Below are 15,333 nucleotides of genomic sequence, written 5' to 3'. Positions count from 1 at the left end.
ACCATGGTGCGGGGCCCAGGTAGGTGTGTGGGCAGGAGTCTTGTGGGCAGCTCTGGAGCAAAGCTACTCCTTGGGTGGGTAAGAAGCTCCTGTTTCTCTTGGCAAGCGTGTTTCGTGTTGCCCTTGTCACCTGTGCTCAGGGTGAGGAAGGAGGTGGAAAATTTTGCTGCTTTGTCCATGGAGATTTTACTCTCTCTAGACACCATGTGTTGGGTTTTGGGAAAGCAATTTGGTATAGCTAGAATATTTTAGGAGGATACAGATCTTCAGTGTGTCCCTTCCTCTTGGGCTTGTGTTTCTCTGCAGTGGCTACAGAAAGTCATGAAGAAAAAATGATGTAAAGACTTTTTATTTAAACTTCATACTGTACTATATTTAATATGCCTTTCCCTGGATATATTTTTGGGTTAGAAGTAGCTAGTAGGGCAGTGAGAAAGAAAGAAAGAACTACCTCTGGAGTCTTTAAAACTCCTATTTGAACTTGGGAATGTGCTAAAGAAGCTGTATGAAACAGTCTTTTTGATTTTTATTTTTCCCCTTTCTCTCTCCCACACCCAAGCAAGCTAGGAAATCTGTAGTATATCACTCCATATTCTCTATCTACTTGATCACTTTTTGCTATGCTGATGAAAAACTAATGATATTTGACTTGTCTGTTTGGGGAGGCAGGAATACTTTTATAAGAGAGAGTGGAATTTTTCAAGAATGTTTTAAGTCCTGTCGGAGTCAAACCTAAGGTGTACCGAAGGCTATGGCTTGAGACCTGGTAAGCCAAGAGCTAACACTGTATGCATCTTAAAACTGAAATAATGGGAGGTCCATAAATGTTGTGGCATGGGTGTATCAGCTCTAAGTATCTGAATGAAGCTGACCTTTTACATACTAATGTTCCACTACTGCTAATAAAAAGAAAAGGCATTTTTTTCAGAGGTGGGAGTAGAAAGAAATATTACTAATACTTTAGTAAGATCTATGTATTCTAGCTGCAATGAAATAAGAAAGGTCAAATTTTCTCTCTCATATCTTTTTTTTTTTGTATTCTCTAACTTCTCACTCATCTTTGTTGTACTAATGAAATTAAGATATCCTTCATGATATAACTGTGAGCTAGGGGGATCTAAATTACCTTCATCTGGCATCATTCCAGTATACTATAAATGAGGTAATTGTCCTTGACTATAAAATTTGCATTTTCAAGACTTAATTGCTATCATTACATCTTTTTGTAATTCTATTAATTTAACTGAATGGTGCATTTGGTTTTATGGTAAAAATTTGCATTAAAACATTGTACATCTAAATAGAATTTTAATATTTGCGTCAAAAGCTCAGTACAGTTGTCCCACAGGACCTAGATAATTTCACAAGAAGAGAATAGGAAGCAGTCACACTTTAGGTCGACAAACAGGTTTTCCTTTGGTGAATATTAATAGAACTTATTGTAACAGGCATCGTGTGCTGAAAATCACTCCTGCCTGAGCACTGCAAAAGTCTTATTAATCTATGAATTCCATACCATGATTGTTAATAGGAAATGTATTTGCTCAGGTACAGTGTAGGTAGGATGTACGTTTGTTCTGTCTCAGAAGGATGAGCAGCCAAGAGCTCTGTCTTTTTAAGGAATCACGCCTTCCTTCTTTGAGATCTTCTACCCTTGTTAGGCTATATGCTTTACTACCACCTGAGGAAGCACTAAATACACGAGCAATGCTTTCTTTGTAGTCTTACAAGTGCACATAATAATCTAGTCAAGGTCCACTCTGCCATGAAATGAATTAATTGGTCGGTATGAGAATATCGGCTAGGAAAGTATTTCTGTCTTGTGCACTGGACCCTCTTCAGCCATTACATAGTTAATACTGCATGATGGTTTAGACCTTCTTTAATTTTTATTATTTTCTGGCAAGATTAGGTACTTTGGTCATGCAAAGTGTATGGACAAAAGGTTAAAGCAGTGTGAGGAATCTGAACTGGCTGAATACCTTGCAATTGCAATGATGCCACATATGCTCTTTTTATATATGTGGCCCAGTGGTAAAGTAAGGTTGCTTTACGGAATATACACAATTCGAAATGGAGTCAATCTTTTTGTAGTGGATTTACGTGGTACTTGCTGTAACAGGACCTCGTACCATGTCTTTGGGAGTATTTAAGCTGTCAGATCCCTTGGGACACAGATACCTTGTGGGTCTGGGATCTTGGCAAGGTACTGCAAGTAATGTGGATGGACAGACAGGATTGCATGTTGGTCAGAAAAGTTTATTCTATTTTCCATGTTATGTTAATCATTGTCCTGGTTTTGCTAGAATACAGTTAATTTTCTTTTCAGTAATTAGAAGAGTAGTATTTTACTTTCAGTGTTTCAGTTCAGACTTATCATGAGAAGAACGTTGATAAAGTACCAATGTTTTTAGTTACTGCAGCTCAAGGCCATCGTGTTTTGCTGTTTCGCAGCTGCATTAGGATTGGGAGGGGGAAGTGCAGTGAGGAGCAAAACCCAAAACTGGCATCTGGTTGTGCCAATGAAATATTCCATATCATATCATGTCATGTCAGTATATTAAACAGGGATGACCGGAAGACGGGGCACATTCTCTCGGGGATTGCTCAGGCTCATGCTTCCGGGGTTTCGGTTCGGGACCGTCTCTGCTGTGGGATCGTTAGCTGGCACAGGCTGGGAATTGGTCAGCGGGTGGTGAGCACTGTGTATCACTCATTTGTATAGTCTGTTATCACTGTTGTTATCATTATCATTTTCTTTTAATTAGTAAATAGTTTTTATCTCAACCCGTGAGTCCTTGTCCTTCTTTCCAAATTCTCTCCCCTACTCCCTGGGTGAGGGGGGGGAGGGTGATAGAGCAGGCTGTGTTTGGCTGCAAGCAAAAGGGTGAATCCACCCAAACCACCACAATCATTGATAAATATCAATGAGTTGTATAACATTATTTATGGAAGCAATCAAGCTGGGTTTGTTTTATATTGAATATGTCTGTGTTTTTCTTTTGAAAGAAACAAAAACTTTTTTTTTTTTTTTTTTTTTTTTGCAACATGAATAATATTTCACAAGAGATAGAGTCTGCTTGTGACAGAAATCTCATCAACTACTCTTAATATATGTTGTATTTACTGGACTTCATAATCATTGTGTAATTAAGCTTCACAACTGGTTTGTGAAGCAAAAAAGATGAAGGATGTCTCCATTAAAGAGATTTATGGGATGATGAAATTAAAGACAGATTTCTGAAAGTGTGTAGGTACCACTTCTCATTGGTTTCAGTGCCTAAATACCAATGAGGGACTGAAGCTCTTGCAAAGCTGTGTAAGACACTGGTGCCAGGCTAGACTCAAAACTGGGAGCACAAGGTGAAGCCTCTACATGAGATCATGACTTTTGGGCAAGTGCCACAGTTGTTTTGACTTCTGCCCTTGTCTCTTGAATGTGATTCACGCTTCCTCACTTTGGGGACAGTGTGATGGTTCAGGGTAGGCTGTAAATGCAATATAAAAGTGATTAATAGAAGAGCAGGTAACCCTCCTGTTTCTTCTACAGCCATCCACAAATGCAACATTTCTACAGGCATCTGGAAAAACTTTAGTGTCACAGACAGCAGCGAAAGGGCTGCTAAGAGTTACAACTCAGTGCTGAGCCTCCCAGTCCTACAAGCATCAGCTCTACTATGCCATTGGAGCTTGCTGTGTTGTTCTAGGCATGTGCATAGGGTAAGAGGGCTCACAGGATATCTGCTCTACACAAAGACTCATTTTTTCCACTTCAGGGAGGACCCTGTGCATGTTCTTTCTTAACGGGTGAATTTCATTTGATGTGAACATTATACTAAGACTGAATTTCTAGGAAGTTTACATGATAGTGCATTAGAAGAAGAAAAAAATAACACAACAAAAAAACCCCCAAATCCAAACCAAAACACATATTACTTTGAAAAATTCAGGTCTAGCTCTTAGCGTCAATTATTTCAAACACCTACTGACTTTTCTGGCACATCTATCTCATTCAATCTTGGAAAGGATTTAATATGCCTCAAGCATTTGATCACATAATCAGTTTCTGCAAAGCAATGCAAAGGATCCTGAGCATTGTCCTGGCAGACAGTCACATCAAACCTGACACAAAAAGAAACATAAGGGAACAACTGTTGTTAAAACACATTGCATCACTTTGCATGCTAAAGCATTTGCTCTGGTAATCCACCATGCTGACGTGTCCCTCTGCTGATGCCATCTGAGCAGGGACTGCATCCTTAAAGTCGACATGTGCATCACATTACAGCACTGATTTTGTTATATATCATTGGCATAATGGATATTCAGAGGAGATTCATAATCTTGAAAGGTGGCTTGAATCCACAGATCTCATCCATGTTCTGGTGACTCAGAGCATTTTGGAAACTCATTTTATAACATCTCACGCTGGCTTGGGCAAAGGCAAAGTAAACAGTTGCCTAGGGCAGCAGACCTGGGAGAGAGGCAGTCCAGATCTCATTTCCTATTCACTCTGCTGACGATGACGGGAATACAATCCTTTAGTCTGCCTTTCCACTGTTCCTCCCACTCCCCTTTCCCCAGTTTAATTCTTTTGGAAATCTAAAGACGTTTTTTGCCTTCTCCCAGTCTCTTTTTCTCATTCACCCTGCCTCTAAAACTCCTGCTGATTTCTCCTAGTGTTTCTCCTCCAGGGAGACTCCAGTGATTCCTACTTGGTCTGATTCAGGAGTGAGGTGATTCCCTGTCCCCTCCCAGCATTGCATCTCTTTCTGCAAATAAATATTTACTCCTCATTCTTTTTGCTGAACAGCCTCAGCCAGCCTTGGGTTTATGGCAGTATGAGTTATGTGAGAAATAAACATTCCTGTGCAAAAGTATTTGAGTTCATTTGCTCATTGATAGCCATTGCTTTAAAAGAGCTTTTTCATATTGGGGGAAAAAAAAGCAGACAGATGAGGAAATCTTTCTTGTATTGCTTCTGACTCACAAGATTAAATGAGACAAAGGTAAGATGGTGTCAGCATGTTACTGAATCCCTGGAAAGGTGTGGCTTGCTCTGTTGGTAATGCTATTCACGCAACATAAAATTAGATTGCAGAATTCATTGCCATGGGATGTTATAGAAGCCAAAATACATAGGTGGCTTCAAAAGGGAATTGGGCAAATTGTCCCATCGATGACTGTTAAACACAGTTATCTAGACTCAGCACCAAGCTGAGGAAACACCTCAAACAGTGGTTGTTGGAAAGTGTTTGGCTATACTAGTGCAAGGACCACCCTCACCACCGAGCAAGAGTTCCTGCTCTGTGTCAAGGCTGAGCTTTCGGTCTCTCTCAATATACGTGCCTCATGGTTAAGGTGCACTAGCCTTAGTCATCTGAAAGTTAGGTCAATTGAAATTGAACTTAAAGGAGGCCTGTCCCAAGTGGCACTTTCTCCTGTCTGTGTTGAAAATCCTTTAGGATGAGATAAATCACTTAGATTAGTTGCACTGTACTTCTCTTCTGATTTGTACTTTTGTCCAATGAGCTTGGTGGCTTTGTAAAAATTAGCAGAGTTCAGAAAAGACTGTTTTTTCTTCCAAGCAAGAAAGTAAGACCTTAGATAGTCTGTGTGGGTGTTGTTCATACATGTATTATGTTCTTCCACACATATTTTTTTTTCCTCCTGTCTCAAAGCTTTGAATCGCCTTAACTTGCTCAGCTTGGTGAATTCCACCTCTTTCTAGTACACGTGATACACACTCATTCCTTCAACCTATACTGAAAGGAGCTGTAAATATGTGCTACCCTTTTAGAATAATAGAATAGCAACTTTCCCTTGAGAGTAATGCAAGTTCCTGAAATCAGTAGACTGGTAATTTGAATTATCACTTACCCAAGCAATGACAGAAGTCTCTGGAAGGCTTTGTGCACATTGGTGTATGTACAACTAAATACATAAGAACAGCAGATCCTTCACTCATTTGACTCATTATTTTTGCCTAAGGAAGTGGAGTTCATGTATGTAGGCATTTATTTATTTGCTGCACTCAGAGTCTCAGATCCCTACTGGCAATGGTTGTTATCAAGACAATCTTGTGAAGAGAAGCAGCAAGTAATTTGCCAAGTGTGAGGTCAAACATGATGTTTTTGCTTACTGCTCTCAAAATCTTAATTAGTACAACAGCTCCATTAAGTGCTGTGAGATCTCTTCAGGAGTTGCTAAGGTGGTGCTGGTGTTGCCTTGGCAGAGGTTTTAGAAAGGGTGAGGAGAAAGCTTGTAAGGTGGCAAATAATATATTGATAGTTGGCAATGATCTTGCTCTGTGTTCTTTTAATGCTCTTCAAGCAGATCTCAAGGAGGCTCTGTAAGCATGATTGAGGATAAGATTGTGGCCTGGTGTCACTGGAGTTAATAAGAGTTTGCTGGTGTCTTCTGGGTTCCAGAACAATTTGAGACTACACGTGCCAGTGTGGTTCTAGCAGGACCTTTGCCTGGGGCTCAGGGAGGTTCAACAGGGGTTCAAGGTTCAGTCAGGCAGAGCTGCAGGGAACTTAAGTGGTGCAAGGAAGCATTACCTAATTTTGACATCCAGAACCTAACTGTATTTGCTGTTTCTGGGAAGGACGCATTATTTCTTCTGTTCAACCTGAGACTTCAGTGGGATTAGTATCTCAGATTCTTCTTTCTTAGCCTGTCCCCTGTTCAGTTAAGTAAGAATTGGACTCCATACCTCTTCTTCCTTTAAGAAATAAATATCTGTAGATACACATCTCTAAAATGAATGTCCAAACATTTGGAGGCTTATCTTTCATTGATTGTATATGGCTATCTTTTCTCTATTACTTTCCAATATCTTAAAAATTTTACTTATAGAACAGTGACAGAGTTTTAGCTGATAATTCTGCAGGTAATGAATTGGCCTTTGACACACACTCAACAAAGAGCCTCTGGATGTAAAAATGAAACTGTTGGTGTTGAAAGAATTATCTGTACTAACCACTGTAAGTAGGCTGCAAAAATCCAGGTTGAACATGGTCAAGAACAACCAACCCTGTGGTCCATGTGCCTCCTCTCCCTGTTGGAGTCTGTTAACTCTGCTGTAGCTGAGATTTAGATCAATTACCCTACTTACTGCTGAGATCATGTTTTTTGCTGACAGACAGACTTGTATCTTACTCATTCTCATCCATCTCAGCCAACCTTAGCAGCTTCAAAGGCATTAAGGAGTGAGCAAGCCTGATCATCTTAGCCCCAGGTGAGCCTGAAGAAAGTTGTTTTCACTCTGTGTTTGTGTGTGGACAACACAGACAGCAGGTGAGCCTGTGTAGGCACTGTGAGTGAAGCTGGATTGCTTTGGGTGCTATGCAAGGTCTGATATGTAGGCGACACCACAGTGGGCTACATGCCAAGGCGTACTGAATAAGAGAGTAGAATTTTTGAGATGGTGTTTGTAGATGCAGTCTTTTCAGTCCTTGATACTGATCTGTAGAGTTAACCTCCTCATGAGTGAGTTGGAAATACAGATAGGGAATGGGGCCTGGGTTGGGGGTTTTTTTGTTGTTGTTTTTGGGTTTTTTGCCACTTGATCTGAAACTGTTTCTTAACAAAAATTTTTATATGGAGTGTAATTTTCTTAATATTCTGGCCTCCTATCATTCTAGTTTAACAGCTAAGGTAGATCCTTTTAAAAGCATTTAAAGTTGTTTTGGTTTTTTTTCAAAAAAGCATTTGGCTTCTGGAAAGGTCTGAACGTTCATTTAAAGTTGTGGTGAAACACCAAACAATTACTTATCTATTTATTCATGGCTTAGCCCCACTTCCTGAAGTTTTCCTCCCATATATGTTTGGGGTTTGCTTTTTTTTCCGATCTCTCACAGTGCTTTGTTTATTATTCTTACAGTTTAAAATTTCCTTCTTTCCTAGCCATCGGTTTGTCAGTTATGATAAGTATCAAAATGAAAACAAACATAAGCATCAATTATCAAAAATTACATAGTCTGTTTGCATATTCCTTAGCAGGATTTTTCTCTCAATGCATACTGGGTGTGAATGGTAACTAGACATGTGAGTTGTCTACATACTCATTTTCACATCTGAAATCTAACAGCTAGTTTGGGTAATCCAGTATTTACCTGCTAGGCATGGAGTTCTTGCAATATATGAACAATGCTTTTAAATCTTTTAATGCTGGAGGTTATTCAAATATATTCCATGTACCATCTTTTCTGCCGGAAGAGTATTTTAGTCTCTTTTCCATAGGAAGGCTCTAATGGTATCTCAGGTTACATAATCTTCCTACATTCAATTATTTTGCATTTTTCTCTTTCCTTTTTTCAGTGTATAATCAGATTTTCTTTTTCAGTACAATTGTAATGAATTATAGACAAACATATTCTTTCCATTAGAAGAAGAAACAGCAATGGGGTAAACTGGTTCTCAAAATTCGTGGGTTTTTAAAGTCACTATAAAGATTTCCATTCTCCTCCTCAACCCCATCACTAGTTGGTAGAGCATATGCTGCAGATGCCCTGATCATGCAAGACTTCCTCCTTTCACAGAATCACAGAACGGTTGGGGTTGGAAGGGACCTCTGGAAATCATCTGGTCCAACCCCCCTGCCAAAGCAGGTTCACCTAGAGCAAGTTGCACAGAACTGCATCCAGGTAGGTTTTGAATATCTCCAGAGAAGGAGACTCTTTTATCTGTCTACTGTGAAACATTCTTAACCCACTCTAGACGTGCAGAGAGTTTGCTCTGCATTGAAATGTACCTGCCCATTTGATGCCCATTGGGTTTGCTCAATACAGATGGGTCTGCTCAGATGGGAGAAGGTCAAAGCCCAGCCATGTGTACCCATTGGTTGTCCCTTTCCTCTTTGGCCACTGTTGATTTCCTGTTGTGTGAGTGAAGTAGATCCCTGAGTTCACAACAAGACTTTAGAAAGTGTCTTGTGGCTGTTTCAGCATGAAAATACAGCTCCATGGATCGGATGACGGGAATGCGGACTTAGACTATAAACTGGTTTAGGCAATGATGCCATTATTCTTTTATGCAGTTAATGATGATTCAAGTCATAAGCTAATGCTTTCCATATAGATGGCAGGGAGAACAGCTGCTGCCTTGAGGAAAATCGAAACATTCCACTTTTAAAATATCTTTATAAAGCCATATAAATATATTTTTCATTTTGTGTCCTTGGGAATAGTTAAACCCAAGCAGGGTTAGGAGTAGAGTTGCTGAAATATTGCAGTGTGAGCTGTCATCAAACCGTTCCTAGTTTTTGGGTCACTTTGGCACCTGCAGTCTTGAGATTTCAAAGCTTGCAAACTCAATTCAACCTTATTCTGAATGTGGTCTGAGCTACTGCTTCAGAGATTTCCACCTCTGACAGGGAGTTCTGTTGAGATTGGCAGCAAGCCTGCTAATTTTTGCAGATTATTGGCAGATTGTTTCAATGTTTTTTCCCCTTAATATAAAGATGGTTTACTGGAATCCCTGAATTTTCATATTTGAAACTATTGAACCTTTCCTCACTGGTAAAATAATATATCCACTCTGCTTTTTCTTAAAATCTACCAGGTTATCCACATGTGTGATTATGCTGCAGCTCTGTACAAATACCTAATTTCCTTCTCTCTGAAAGCCATTGAGCTGTCCCATCGAGCTTTCCCCTGCCACCTAGAGCATTTCTTGGTATCATTAATGGGTCATACATGGAGCTGGACTCCATTTCTTATTTCTCTGCTGGTGTAAAAGGATTGCTTCTGCACACCTAGGTGTTTCTACACCTAGGTGTGGACAAGGGTGAGAGCAGAACTATGGCAATCCCTGGCTGGCCAGTGGCCCCTTGAGGGACTGTTACTGTCCAACATAGTGCAGAGCAGTCTGTAATAACTCATGTCTGTTTTGGGTACGGAGGGAGAAGAAAGGGAACACACAACTTTCTTCTATGACTTACTGCTCTGTAAAAGGATTTTAAAGAATCTTTGGGGAAAACTTAGGCCTCAGATGCACACATGTGGATCTCATTGATTTCATAGGAGGCTGTGTGAGTATGTACTTTAACAGACAGAATATGGCTTTTGATCCTTAAAAGCAATTAATATAAAATATGGAATTACACTACTGTGTAATAGGATATTTTTTACTACTTTGTTAAAAGTACTCCCCAAACTCAAATACAAGACAACGTAGCTTCATAGGCTGCAGTCTTTTAATGACATATCTTCACCAGTGCTTATCGCCTTCTGATGCCATTTATAAGTGTGTTTGTCTGTTACATTTTGAACTTTGGTAAAACATTTGTACTTAGTAAAAAAGCAAGACCAGGCACCTCCCTGTCCTCACACCTGTCCACACTGAGGAATGGCCTTATGACAGGAAGAGAAAGGAGAAATAGTTGTCATGACTATCTGCAGGGACTCCCCCATCACCATTTCTTTCCCGCTGTCATAAACCTGCAAGCACAGAGTGTTTGAGCACGTGTTTAAAGAATGAGCCTGTAGGTTGCCAAGTACCTCTTGTAGCTAATACCTGAAGGAGTGCGATGGACTAAAAATTTCTGCTGGTGCAGACCTTGCAGGGGCTTGCAAGACTTGAAGGTGGGTCCCCAGGGTCTATGTCCTGAAACTGCTGCAGTCACATCTATCTGTGAGTGGGTAGCAATAAAATGCAATGAACCTTGACTGGAGGCATCTTTGCTTTCATTTTGCCTATGTGAAATTTTCAGTGTGTTGGACTGACAGAAATATTCACCATGAAATCTGAAGCAGCTTCTGCCTGGAAAGTTTCCCAAAAATAATTGCCTCTGAAAACAAGTCCAGGAATGAGCAAGAGTCATTGAGCAAAGTCTACCTGCAATGGGCTCTCAGTGGGAAGAGCAAACTCTTCTCAAAATGTTTCTCCATCGGTGAAGTGGCACAATGTGCTTCTTGCAGCAGAGGAATCTAATGTAGGAAGCTAAAGGACTTTTCAAGTCTCTTTACTAAGCTGTTGAATTGTAAAAAAATAGGAGCTACACTGTAGGAGTCACTTTGTCAAGGTTAACAGTCTTGGAGGGGAAAAAAAGGATTGTTGTATCATCTCAGAACAAGAATTTACATGTTTTTGTTTGAAATGAGCTGTGGTCTTGTTCCCAGTTCCCCAGTCTGTGTTACACAAGAGTCGGCACAATCAGGAACAGAAACCTTTCTCCTGAAAGGTTTCCATAAGTCTCCCCAGCCATAAGACTATTTTTGTTCCTGCTTTCCTGCTTTTGTACTCGAACATCTCAATCTTTTTGGCTGAATTGTTCAGTATATATTCACCTTCAAACAGAAACTGAATCCAGAAAATTTCCATCTGATGGTCTAAGTGAGATTTTAGGAAGTTGTGAACAATGGGAGGGAGAGTAATAACAGAAACATGCGTGCAGCCCTAATCATAAATGGTACTTGTAATTTAGCAATAAAAAATATGTATCTTTTATGGTATTTCTATTTTGCTGAATCTCTAAATCTAATGGACTGAGTATTTTTTGCTATTAAACTTCATAGATTACATCTGAAGTCATAATACTCTATGAAAAGCCATCTAGCTCATTGAGTTTTGATTGTAGCTTTATTGTTTAGTTTGATTGTATCAGATGCTATTTATTCCATCCAGATTCACACTTATAAAACATTTAATATTATTTTTGATGAAACTAATTTGTTGTGCAAAACAACTTGTTTGTCTCTTTCTCCATCCTTTCAAACAACACTGCTCGTAAAATTTTGCTGAAAAAAATAAAGCTGCAAGAGCCTTTTTAAAACAAAAACACAAAACCCCCTAAACAACAAAATAACCCACAGAAATTCCCAAACAAAAACAAAGCTCTGTTTTTTCATGCCCTGGTAGACTATTAGAAAATAGTTATTTTGCAGTGAGGAACAGAATACCATTTTTTTTTTGATAGAAAATTATTGACATAGCTGGAGACCATGTATTACCTAGCACCTATCTGCTGTCCTCTTTTGTGGTGGGAAGACATGCCTGCAGTGCTTTGGCGAGGAGAGCAGCCAAAACTAAAAGACTCTATACATAATGCTCTATTACAATGAACATTTTCAGTGTGTAATACAGTAAAATTCCTGTTATCTGAATTCCATATTCTTCAATTACCATAACTTGTGATTCAGATAAATGGGAATCACCAAGATAGAAACTTGTAGAGTTTATTAACTCACTGGATATTAATCTCTTCCTAGTGTTATTTATTTAATCTGCAGCATGATCTGGCACATAAACACAGCAGGTTTACTTTATTTTACCAATTCAATGCAAAATATTTCTTGCATCAAAAAATGCATTCAAGTTAGACCTTGGGCTACAAATCTGAATTTATGTTAACTGGACTTCACATGTTCCAGGTTGGAAGTATATCCTAACAGAATCATCAGAAAGAAGGACAGTCAGTACAGATGAAAAATAAGAAATTATTATCTGTGTTGTAGCACATGTAGAAGTGGAGATAGGATCTACCTTCACTCTTTTCCAACTCTAGGAAGATTCTAGATAATATTTTGGATTGGTTCTTTCTTTTATTTATATTAACAGAATGGAGTAGAGAAAGTCTTGGGGCAACTGAAGCCCTGTGGTAAATTGACTGAAGTAGATGCAGATAGATGACTTGTGAATTTTGTTCCTGGCATTACAAATGAGAAAGGATGCTGAGAGTAGCTTTTCTGCACATCAAAGGTGCAGATAAAGTTTATTGTTCTGTAGGATACCTTGGAGCTGCTCCTCAAAGATTAGGCCAGCATAATTAAACATGGATGTACATTAAACACTTAAATCTATGGTTTCTGCCTGCCCTCGTGCTGAGCATTTGGTTGGTGCTGCATGCTTATTTCACTTTTGGGTTTAGCTTGTTCCTGCAGCTGAAATTTATCTAAGTTTATTTCCTCTGAAGGAAAATGTGTATATTAGAGTCCAGAATGCCTCACCCTCTTTTTGATGCTGTGTTACCTCCTTGCTGGCTGGCAGGGATGGAAAGGGCCATAGATATTGGCCCCCTAAAGAATGAGTGAATCGGGTATGTTTGGTTTTGAAGTGGGAAAAGTAGTGTCATTTAACAGTGGTTTTCATTTTGGTGCTCAAAAATGACATAAAACCTGGATGCCAGGGAGGTATATCCATTGGGGAGGAAGAAACCAGCCCTGCTCTCCTCTGTGATTGGGACTGACTGTGCTGTTGCTGGGTGGAACACCCTAATGCTGTTGCTGCTCCTGCTCCGGCACTGTGATGTTTCTGTTCCTGATTGTGCTGACTCACATTCAAGAAAACAAGATACACAGACACAATGCACTATAAGTCTTTTCCTTTCCCCCAGTAACCTCGGTAAGTGTTTGGTTTCTTTTTCCTGTCTGTGACTGGCATAGAGTTAATATAGCTTTACAGTTAGAATTAATTAGAGGGGGAAAGACAACCTTGTAAACAAACCAGTAGCAGACAGGTTAATCTTGGGGAGAGCACTTAAATGCAACCTGCTGTTTGTGGTACATCCACTTCCCTTTAAAGCTGACAAACTACACTTGTTAGAACTGTGTTCTTAAATGGGAGAAGTGCTTACAATGCCCATTTACAACTGTATTCTGTTTAATTAGTCAGCACAGCCAGTGCTGCAGGGATAGATCACTTGCCTTTACAGATTTGAGAATGTTAATAGTACAGTATATCATTTTAATTATTATTGGATGAATGTTGTGTCTCGAAGAACATCTAACGCAAATCACAAGAAATGGCCTGAAGTGACCCAAGGGTTGTGCTTTATTAGAAAAGTAATAGGTCCATTGCTTAAATATAAAGAGAGGTTCTTTCTTCAAATGTCACTCTGCACTGGGCTTCTCTGTGTGTGTATGTGGAAATGAAATCCTCTTGCTTCCACTTTGTCCACAGAAAGTTTCTGTAGCTCATGCAATAAATGGCTGAGACAGTAGGTGTAATACCAAGAGATGAAGAGGACATCCAAATAACAGGAACGATGAAGACACGTTTCTGAATCATAATGCTCTAACAGCATCCCCCAGTTGCTCGTTAGCCAGCTTTAATGAAGACAAGGGAAGTTCAGCAGTGCCAGAAAGACTGTCTGTCCTCTCCAGCAAAGCCGTGGCCCATGTAAAAGCCCTGACTGGCCCGGAAATGGTTAGTGGTGGCCAGGCACAGAGGACAGCCTCTCGGTTGGCTGTGCATCATCCAACAGATGTAAATGCATCGTTAGGTGGCTTGTCCTGCCTCGCAACGGTCAGTAACCTGCAGCCTGTGGGCATGGCCCCTTGTGGTCTGGGCCGGGTGATTTGGATGAAGACTGCAAAAGTAATGGAGACCTTAGAAAATAAGAAAAAGGAAGAAAAGGAGAAGTACCGGCTCCAGCTAGCTATGTACCGACGGCTTCTGCTGTTGCGCTCAATCAGGAGCTTGCATAAGCAACTGGAGCAGCAGCAGGCCAGATTGCAGGAATGCTACGGCATGGTAATACATACCAAGAAAGAAGTGTTGAAACACATTCGCTCAACCTCGCCCTCACCTTCACCGTAATCATGTTGCTGCTTGCAGAAATGATCTTTGTAATGCTACCAGAGCCGTCAGTAAGCTTGTATGCCATAGGGGTGGTGTCTTCATACCCATGAGTACGTGCCCACGTGTGCAGAGAGGAAACAGCAGCAGCAGCAGCCTAGCAAGAAGAAAAGGGGAGATAAAGTATTGGCTCCTGAATTTATCTGGAGGAAACTGGAGCAAGATTGTACCTGTGCAAGACAGTGCCTCCTGATATGCATTCAAAGCCTCAAGCTGAAATAGGACTTTTGGCGTATAGGTTTGTAAAAAGAAAAAAAAAAATCCATGACTGGGAATCTAGTCTGACACCTGATCTGTAAAAGTGGTCAGATGGGAGTGATGCTGCCTGCTGAATATATGATATGGCACATCTGCCTTCTACTTTCAGCGCTAACAGAACTTGAGCAGAATTAGGATTCATTTATCCACAAGAATACATGGATCTAGAAAGCCATGATGTTCGAAACACATAACCTCAGGCTTGATTATATCTACCTTGCTGCCTGTTTTTTCACAAAATTGCTAAGGCCATTGTATGTTTGTGACCTCTACCCTCCTCTAAAATGTATTTAGATTGAGCAGAAATTATTGTGGCGTGGTAGGACAGTCCAACACATGCACAGGGAGAGTGTGACTACCTAAGCCTTTTTTCCTTAGGAAAGCAAGCAAAAAGAAAGGCCTCATAATCTGGCGTTAAACTGGAAACCCAGACTGGCAGTGTCAGGGGAATGTTCGAGGTCTGCACAATTATTAATCTGCTGCTAACTCCCT

The 15,333-nt window shown here is 40.1% G+C and overlaps 1 protein-coding gene across 1 annotated transcript; it reads left to right on the top strand.

Moving 5' to 3' along the window:
• Window positions 1-13,029: 13,029 nt before the first annotated feature.
• On the top strand, window positions 13,030-14,544 carry LOC114818638 (UPF0500 protein C1orf216 homolog). Its single transcript, XM_029085330.1, has 2 exons — window positions 13,030-13,042; window positions 14,027-14,544. Exons 1-2 carry the CDS (start codon window positions 13,030-13,032, stop codon window positions 14,542-14,544), a joined length of 531 nt encoding a protein of 176 aa, XP_028941163.1.
• Window positions 14,545-15,333: the final 789 nt, after the last annotated feature.

Source organism: Antrostomus carolinensis, unplaced genomic scaffold (assembly GCF_000700745.2).
Source record: "Antrostomus carolinensis isolate BGI_N321 unplaced genomic scaffold, ASM70074v2 scaffold25156, whole genome shotgun sequence".
Lineage (NCBI taxonomy): Eukaryota > Metazoa > Chordata > Aves > Caprimulgiformes > Caprimulgidae > Antrostomus > Antrostomus carolinensis.
This window is presented reverse-complemented; position numbering and strand designations above follow the sequence as displayed.